At 35.4% G+C, this 9,935-nt stretch overlaps 1 protein-coding gene across 12 annotated transcripts; it reads right to left on the reverse strand.

Annotated features, from left to right (window-relative positions):
• Positions 1-14: 14 nt before the first annotated feature.
• LOC140769081 (uncharacterized) lies at positions 15-9,315 on the reverse strand. 12 transcript variants are annotated; one of them, XR_012105849.1, is made up of 7 exons: positions 6,944-9,315; positions 6,599-6,850; positions 5,691-5,771; positions 5,345-5,501; positions 4,781-5,232; positions 3,083-3,394; positions 15-336 (listed from the first exon to the last, which is right to left on the reverse strand). XR_012105849.1 is itself a non-coding variant. In XM_073109637.1 (7 exons), the coding sequence occupies exons 2-7, from the start codon at positions 8,072-8,074 to the stop codon at positions 3,335-3,337; spliced, it is 2,133 nt and encodes a 710-aa protein (XP_072965738.1). In that variant the 5' UTR covers positions 8,075-8,377; positions 9,177-9,315; the 3' UTR covers positions 1,358-3,334. The 12 variants fall into 12 exon arrangements, 5 of the variants coding, with proteins under 5 accessions (XP_072965738.1, XP_072965739.1, XP_072965737.1 ...); XR_012105844.1 differs by having other exon boundaries at positions 15-328; positions 1,634-3,394; XR_012105843.1 differs by having other exon boundaries at positions 1,634-3,394.
• Positions 9,316-9,935: the final 620 nt, after the last annotated feature.

Consider the following 9,935-nt stretch of genomic DNA (forward strand, 5'->3'; position numbering starts at 1 on the left):
TCTGATGATGAGATATTATTGAAAAGGTGCTAATCAAATTAGGACATAAAATAAATTTAATTTGCAGGGAGATTTATGGGAAACTATTCCAAAGGAATTGGGTAAACTGTGGGGATGCTGGTGAGCTTGGACCTTCAGCAGAACATGTTAACTGGAACTATACCTTCTTCTCTTGGAAACATTAAATCCTTGAGACTTTTGTAAGTTTTTCTCATCCTTCAACCCTTCATTCCTTGCATGAGAAAACCCTTTGGAAGTGAAATTTAATAGAGTATGCATGTGTTAAAACTTTTGGAAGTCTTCAATCATATGAAAGTAGTGGTGGTACCTGCACTTCTGGCAAATAAATTGATAAATATAAGGATCAATTGGCATCATCTCCTAACTTTTTTTCTTTTCTGATCTCAGAACAATTAAATTCATGAATGTTTCAATGGCACACTTTTTCTAATCTTTATCTCCACAGTTTGCTACTATATCTCTAAAGCTTCAACTGATGAAAATTTTCACTCTGAATTTGTTCTGGGTTATTCTATCAATTGTTCCACACCCTATAAGTTTTCAGTTATACTTGATATCATAAATTTGAAGATAAAAGAGTTCTGTCAAAAAGAAGGCAGATAGTAACAGAATGACAAGTTCCAACTTCAATTCCTCAAATTTAAACATTTAAACATTTGTGACTAGGTCTTCATAATTTCAAAACAACCACAGTTGAAATGTTATGGAAAATGAGATACCAAATTAAGCTTCATCAAATAAAAAATTAAGTCTGTACTTTATGGCTAATTCAAACTATCAACTTTTCTCGCAGACAATTAAATGGAAACAAACTAACAGGCAGGATACCAACCAAAATGCTTGATATTATTCGCATTTAGACATCATGTGAGAACCTCATTATCCAGATTGAGTACAAAAATTCTTAGTGAGCATTAAGTGTGATTTGGCAGGAATTGGTTGTTCTCTTATGGCAGGAATGTCTCAGAAAACTACTTAAAAGGGGCAGTGAGGAAAGTTGCAGAGGTTCATAGAGTTCACTTTCCTTCTTGGTATTTGTCTATCTGAAGACCAAATGAATCCTATTTGTACATACTTCTACTCTGCAGGATTTGCAACCACCACAATAATCCAAGACCTGAAGGCTGCTATTTGATTTCTTACACACTGAAGGATAAATAAGCCCCCAACTCGTTGTACTAAAATAATGAAGCATAAGTAGCAGTAGATATCCCTCAGTGATTGCATTATCCTGCTGAAATATTTCATGATGCTATAAATCCTCAGCCCTCGAGGAATCTGAAATTTAATATTCAAGCTTCTACATTAAAGGTGTCAAAAATTATCCAGATCAAGATTGTAGAATCTGCACTGACAGTTTGGCTAAATGCTAGCTGATGAATTTAATTGCCCTACCAGTTTTTTCTAAAAAAAAAAGTAAACAAATAAATAAATAGAGATAATGTCTCAAGAATATAAACATAGAGAAAGTAGAGAGCCAAAGAAAAAAAGGAGTAAAAATAAATAGATTAAACAAATTGGTGAAGCTATTACACAGTTTGAAAAGGTAAAAAGAGACAAGGTACAACTTTTATATAAAGGATGGAATTCTGTATTCACCATGAAAACTTACAAAAAGTTTATATTCCCTGGAAAGGATTTTTCATGTTTTCTCTCATAGCTTCATCCTATTATCTTGCCCAACATGGAGCCAAAATTTTGCTATTGAGCCATAGGTTCCTTGCGGTTATTTTCTTTGATACTTGCATCAATCTGCTGATACCTCTCAGAAGTCAGATCCTCAATGGCATCAAATTCTTGGTCTAGATGGTAGATGCACAAAATTCATGTAGAAAATGAGGGAGAGAGGTCCATAGATTAAAGTAAGAGTATTTTCAATAATCAAGACAAATAAGCAGAATATACCATTGTTTATGAATTCCCACTAGACCTTCTGGGGTTAGATCCCTCTCATGGTGTTTCTTTTAAAAAAAAAAAGTTTGATACGGTACTGCTCTTACCTAGCAGGCAAACATTTACCTAAAATATAGGGCATGAAACATAATATTATTAAAATCTAGGATTTGCAATGCAACTTCCCAAAATAAAATTAGAATTATGTGTATCACTAAATATTTTCCTTCCTCTTCCATTATCAACCCAGGGATGATCTCCTTTCCCCAAGCTTTATTACACTAATCACCAGTCTATTTATCCCCTCTCCCACTGTCGACTGCTCATCTTAACCACAATGACCACCACCGCTGCCACCACCCATATCTGCAAGCTGAGATAGAAACAACAATGATAGGAGAGAAGATATTTAGGTCATATTGGTGGTGGCTGTCAGTGTGGTGTTCATGATACTGTTGATTGTTTGAAGTTATGGGGGAGAGAATAATAAAGACTTGTTGCCACTTAAACTCTTTGTGCCAGATATATATACAACACTTACTCTTCAGCTGATGACTAGTATCAGATACTAATTACTTATGAATTTTATTCTTAATATAAGCACAGATAGGTATTAAAGAAAATGTCATCAGTCAAATATGTAAAATACCATTTTATCTGGCAAACAATGTAAAGATATATCTATACACGGATGTATATTCTTATCCATGACTTGGGAGTAGATGTGTGAGATAGTAAATGCCAATTCCAGAGTCTTTCAAAGTTCAAAAGCTTCCTCTTTGTTATTTTCCATTTAAATTTTGGACTCTGGTTTATGGAGGGAACAATGGATGAAACTTTCATTTCTCATGCACGATCCAAATCTGACTAGAAGTGGTTAGCAGGATCTATACATAAACTAGGTGCATTAAATTGGAATGTAAGACACTGCTGAGGTAATTCAGGTTGCCAATTTTAGGAAGCTCCACAGTCACCTAAATTAGATTGTATGAGTTCAGTTATTCTCACGGCTTTATTCACCAGATGAAGTTTTAAGTAAAATTATAAACATCTAGCATCAATTCAAGTAAAAGATCAGGCCATACCTTATTCGAAACCTGTGCTTGGCTCTTTGCAAGACAAACCAGATTGTAAACAAATCCAGAACATGAAGGAGCAAATTTCTTACCTGCTCACTCTTAATCATTGGATCAAAAGGAGCCAACAGTACCAAGTTTGATTTCTTCAGTGATACCATAGTCGGACACTCCCATAGGACATTTGCAAGCAAATGAATCAGAAATCGGGAAGATTTCTCCAAAAGAAATTTCTATACATAAGGTTGAAGAACATCGTTGATGGCCAGCGTGGTCCAAGCTATCTACAATTTAGCAATGCGATGATGCTATGAAGCAAGACACCAAGAAGGTGATTCATGTACCTAACAGTTGCTTATATCGAAAAACTTCGGATTTGCTGGAAAATGGTGTTCCACTTTTAACTGCCACAAGCCACATAAAAAGAAAGGTTAGCTTGCTCACAAAAAAAAAAAAAAAAAAAAAAGACAAAAAAAAAAAGACAAAAAGAAAATTATCACGTAAAATGGTATTGGAAAAATCGAACTAGATGAATGAAATATACGCCAAGAATTACCTATAAAGAGGTAAAGGTCAGTGATAATCCCATCAAACTTATGATCGTATACCAAAATAAAAACACAAGTGATGAGCTCTTCCTTGTCTACTCGAGGAAATAGGTTGGGAGAAGAACTTTTGTAACATAATTAACATCACATATTATGGTATCACGCAACAATAGAGAGGTCGATTGAAAAGGTCATGTAACAAAAGAATCTCTATAGCAATGCTGATGAAGAGTGAATATCAAAACTCAAGAGATGGTCTATTGAGTTTGGTTAGCAATAAACCTTCTTTTCAACTTTAATTTGGCTGAAAGGCAACTATATCTTCATTAAATAAATTCAATTTAAATAACTTCCAAGTGCAGTGGTTTGTTCCTGTTAATTAACATGCTTCTCACAGCCATCATCCATGAGCATGCATAATTCTATCATTATATTCTTAACAAGGGCATTACATGCTCAATTTAGTGCATGCAATTGTAAACCTTAATTAGATAGATTGTTCCTTTTTCTTGTGTTGAAAATATATGTATTTAGAAGGATAAAGAAACAGGAGATCTGTTGTACAATACTCCTTAGTCCTTACATATATTTTCTGTAAAAGAGATTGTCATATTGTCAACTCATTAGAAGAAAGATATTGAAGAAATGTTGCACAAATTTAAGTCAAGTTTAAGTTGAAGATTAGATGCACGATACCAATCAAGTTTCAGCAACAACTTCATCCAATTATCTCTGGATAACTGAAGATAGAAAGGTATAGAAGAAAAGGAACGAAAAGAGTCCACCAAGACAATGAATGATAAACCATAGCCTATTAGAAGCTATTCAATGTTTAATGATGGCTTGAAGTTTCATTTGAAAATGAGACATTTTGCCGAAATGTTTTATTTCAGTCCTATCCGATCCAAAGTAGCCCCCGAAATTAGCATCCAACCGAAACAGAATAATAATTTTTTTAATGCATGTTTTAAATTGAAAGTTGGATTTGACTTGAATTCAACTTGTACCTAACTCAATATCAGTTTTATTGCTTAAATGATATTAGATTACATGTGATGCCTTGAGGATTAAGATAAATAAGGCTATTTATCAAAAGAAATCTGAAACTGATAGAACAAAACTAACACCGAAAATGACAGGAACTTTTCATTTTTCAAGTAAGCCATAACTAAAACTGAAACCTAAATTTTGAACTAAGGTTTAATCAGCACAACTTACATAAGCATTCTAAAGTTACCATACCTTCCCCTCATCTGCATCTGAATGGCGTTGAGGAAACACAACTCTAAGATCATCATACAAATAGTAACGCTGCTTCCCCTCAGTCTCCATATTGTTACTGCATGGTCCTGATGACATATCAGATAAGCATCTTTGCATCGATTTCGATGATTTCCGAGAAGAGGGACTTAGAAAACGCAGATGCAGAGCATAACGAAGAACACCGCCACAAGCTGCGTTATTATTACTTAGTGAATAATGACTAGATGCTCTGTCACTTAGATGACATCTATCAAACTGACTGGTGTCAAAAGTTCTTTGAGACTGATTACTGTTAAATTCGGAGCTATATTTCCCATTCATGCAACAATTACATGGATCTGGTTGTCCAAGACTGTCCTCAGATGAGAAATATATGGAGTTTTTCTGAACTTCACTTTGTGATTCATTTGGCAGATCACTGTGTATACAACCTGCAAAGCATAGATCGATCTCAGTAACTAGAGTTTTCAGTTTGGAAATTCAAATTTAAGCTGACAGTCTCATGATCTCAATAACTAAAGCATCTAATTTCGAATTCATTACATTCAGTAGACCCTCTGTTGTGATCTATATGTTCACGTCCGTTAGAAAGTGCTGAAGATTTATGCCCAACATTCATGTCATGATCCTTGTTTTCTTCTTTCAATTGATTCAGCAGGGACCCTGAGGAAGCTAGGGTAACTTTTTGGCGCATAAAAGTCTGCCCATTTTAGAATTAATGCAATTAGATGAGTAGATACGATGATTATAAGGCATAAAAGAATATCAAGAATTGTAAAAACAACAGAAAAGAGTCTCATTCTGGCAATTCATATCAGAAAAATATATATACACAAAAAAAAGGTATATAATCGTCTCCAAAATCAGAAAAAGTAATGCTATCCCATACCTTAGTTCCTGGAGGCATGTCACTCAAATCATAGTTGCAAAAGAATGTATGGAGGGGAGTCATTTCTGGGTTGCTAAGGACCTGTCAGGATATGCAAACAAAGGAAAATTTAAAATATCCTCTCTCCACATAAAATCTGTACATTGTTATTCATATATAACTATATAGTGTATACTAAGATGCAAATAATAAGATTGCCAATGTGTTGTTACCAATCGGCGTGCTGCAAGAAAGAATGAAGAAGTACATTATAAATATCAAACCATCTAAAAGCTCCATGCTACGTGAGCATGCTCATTAGTCATTACACAGAATTTATTTTAGCTAAAAGAGCTTATATGTACATCATTAGATTTTTCGTCTTGCTAAATAAATACTACGATGCTAATGCTCCTTTCTAACTATGTCAGCTGCATCATGATGATCAAAAATTGAATTTTTTTGCAAATAGAATACATGAGAACATGTCGGCATTACAATTTATAACAAAATAGATAGGTATTAGGGCCTCTAAAAGAATATAGAAACTCTTGCAGTGTTGAATAGAAAACACCTAACCATATAATAGATAGTTTACTAGATAATAAAGACAGTGAGATGGACAAGAGTTAAGAATTGAAAGGTCTAGCAGGAACTCATGTTGATTGCATAACACTTGGAGCATATAAATCAGTTCATGCAAGGACTCATTCTACGAGTAGCATGATGTAGTCTCAGTTACATGTATGCTTTTAAGATTTGTCGCGTGCATCAGCTAGACAATCAGCCTCACCAATTATATTGTACACTGAGTCACTAACTAAGCACCAGTGCACCACGTAATGCACTAATAGCAAGTGATTAAAACAATGTTTACCCCTAACTTACATCATTAAAAATCAAATTTTGAAGGCCAAGAGTCCTAGTACCAGTTGTATTCGCCCCTTCATGGGAATGCACAAGCGACTTTTGGCCATTCGAGAATCCTTGTTGCTAAGGCTTCTTCTCAATTTCCGGCCTTTCTTCTTACTTTTAGGTGCGCTCCCCATAAGATCAATTGATGCATAGTACAGCAACGAGCTATCACCATCCACAGTGGACACTGAAAATGGAATTCTCTGAGATGGTGGTGAAAATTTACCACCAGTCACATTTAACACAGCTAGAAAACCATCGATCCTCTACAATCATAAGAAACAAAGAAAAGACAAAGTCATTCATCTGAAAACACCAAATTGGGAACCAAGACACATATCAGTGATTTGATTGGAAACCTGACTATCTTTTCCAGATGAGAGGCGACCAGACAAGAGCGACTCTTCAAAGGAACCTACTAGTGACCTCCTAACAGGAAGAACACTCAATCTTTTAGCATGATTTATGGAACTAGACATTGGAACAGAGTCAGTATCCCAATTTCGACCTCTATATAATGTTCCTTTTGGTTTAAGTTGACCTGACTCATCATGAAATTTGTTATTTTGTTCCAATATATCCTTTGTCTTAATATGATCTTCATCAGTAAATAATAAAACGTCAGTTCCACTTCTGCCATTTGGTCCTTTCAAATCCTTCAAAGCCAAAAGATCACTTTGAATATCATCCATGATATCCCTCTGACTTCCTGCATTTTTCAGTCTTTCAACCCATTTAGGTCCCAGAGGAGAGAAGGACAAAGCTTGCATGTGTTCCTTCTTTGGAGAGGGCTCATTTTGCTCAAGCAAAGGACAATCACTGAATAAATTGCAAGTCAATCTATTATCCAAGTTATTCAAATTTGAGAATCTAGAGCTAGGCCAAACTACAGAACTAAAGGAACCAGGGGTTCCAATATTTGCTTTCTTATGATTGTGAGAGTTTAATTTACTGTCTTTCCTAACCAAGTCAAGGGAACCAGCTTGAGCATCACTGCAACCAATATCCAAGAAATCACCATGGAATTGCTTCTGAAGTGTACTATTTAAAGGAGACAGTAACCTTTTCCTAGGCCCATGTGGATCAATTGAAGAAGCAGAACTATTAGCAGATGAAGATGAACGAATTTCATCTGATACTTCTTCATCAAAACCACTGAAAGCTGTGCCCAGATGACCCGGTTCAAAACCCAAAACCTGCATTGCAGGCCTATGAACTGTTTGTCCCGATTTTGGATGAAGCCTGCCATTTGTACCCTGTGAATCAAACTTCAGCCCTAGGAAGCTTGTGGTTCCACCAATGTCATTCCTATATTTAAACGGATCATTTGTTCCTTTCCCATGCAGCGCATCCAAATCACGGCCGCTAACACGACCAAAGTGAGGAGGAGTTGATGCAGATATGCTTAGTGTTGCCGTAACTTCATCGGCTATATTTGGCGATACTTGAGGCAAACCCATTTCAAATGTTGACAGCATGAATCTCTGCATCACCAGATTCTACTCCACCTAGACTAGTTCTCCCTCTTTTTCCCTATCCCTGTTGGTCATTGCAAATTTGCAATTAAGTCATCCACTTATAGTTGTGCTTCTATCCTGGTTTTGAGTCATCATTTCTCTTCAACAAACTGAAAGAAAGAATTCTAATGCTTTTTTCCAAAATAAATGGGATCCACCTCTCCGATGATGAAAGCGGAAAAATGAGATTTGTACTTCAATAGTATCCAAGTTCGACTGGGTTTGTTTGACAAGTAGAATCTCAACTTCAACAAATGTCAAGATTCAAGATCCCACCTGCAAAGAAGTCTCTAATCAAAGTCTTGAAACCACCTAACAAATAAGAAAACTTAATTCTCAAAATCTAAAAGAAAAACAGAAGATCGAAATCCAAGAAAGAATGCCATACACAAAATTTTCAAATTTCAACTAAAAAACGACTGAAGATATGCATCTTTACAATTTAGTATAGAAAAAAAAAGTTTATTGCATAAAACTGAGAGAGGAAAAACAAAAACTTTATACAGTTCTTCCAAGCTACAAAGAATTCAATCCATCAAACAAGAAACCAATTTAAAAGGAGAAAATAAAGCACAAATGTAAGTATTAATAATACTTTATTTTGCATACTTCAGAAAGAAATGAAGATGGTATGAACTCAGCACAAAGTTCACCTACTCCTAACTCATTGACCTATACTGATAAAAGGAGATATACCCATTAAAATCTTAGACAACGAACTCAAGATTTTATTAGATAAAGAACATTATATATATGCCCAGAAACATACTATCAAGATCCTTACTCTATCAGACATGCCAAATGCCTCAAATACCTACACATCTACAATCGATGATCACATCAAGCCACGCATTCTGATCTAAACCAAGATTAAAAAAAATCGCATAAAAAGAAGAAAAACGGACACCCAACTCAAAATAACCGATCAAACCCCAGATACCACCAAAGAAGTGCTATTCTGCGCACATTCCACACCAAGAATCCACCTTTTCCTTCCCATCCACCTCCAAACAGTCAAATCAAGCAAAAATACTAAATCAAATTCCGAGATTGGGATGATGATGAATCCACCAACCAAAAGAGAAACCAATCCGATCATCCCAAAGGCTGTTTCTTGTATATATTTTTCTGATTAGAACGATTTTTAAGGAAGACCCATTTCTCCTGAGACCCCAGATGACTCTATTTCCTCTCTCTATCTCTTCCTCTCCTTTCCCTTCTGCTTCCATTTAGTTCTCCAATTTATATATCCTCTCTCTCTCTCTAATCGGTTAAACCAATACTTTTCTTTGGCTCTTTTAAAATTCCAATATATATATATATATATATATATATATATATATATATATATATATATATATTATACGCTTACGGAGTTACGGTGGTCCGCCGATCAGATCTTAAAATTTGCATCAATCGGCATCCAACTCCTTGCGCTACTGCGGCCATAATTGATGATTGTATTTTCCTTTTATCTTTTTGCATTCTTAAATATTAATTATATTGCTTGTGAGGTTAATCAGCTACGCATAGAAATAAGGTTCTTTTCCCTACCTCCCTGTTCAAATTGTGACTGCTAAATACTGGCGCTTACTGTGACAGAGAGAAGTTAATCAATTAAATCTTTTTCACTTAAATGGGGGCCAAGTTAGTTTGCAATGCAACCACACTAAGGGTTAAAACGTGTAGGATTAACTCCAATCGGACCCCAATCCCTGCAGAAACCATCGAGCCTCTAGTTCAGCTACACACCAACCCTAACTCTGCTTGAGTTTGGCGTAAGTATTCCCTCCCTCTAGAAGGAATTTCTTCCCTTGTCGTTGTCGTCAACGAG

The sequence above is a fragment of the Typha angustifolia genome, chromosome 10 (genome assembly GCF_048772165.1).
Source record: "Typha angustifolia cultivar Huaian chromosome 10, ASM4877216v1, whole genome shotgun sequence".
Classification (NCBI taxonomy): domain Eukaryota; kingdom Viridiplantae; phylum Streptophyta; class Magnoliopsida; order Poales; family Typhaceae; genus Typha; species Typha angustifolia.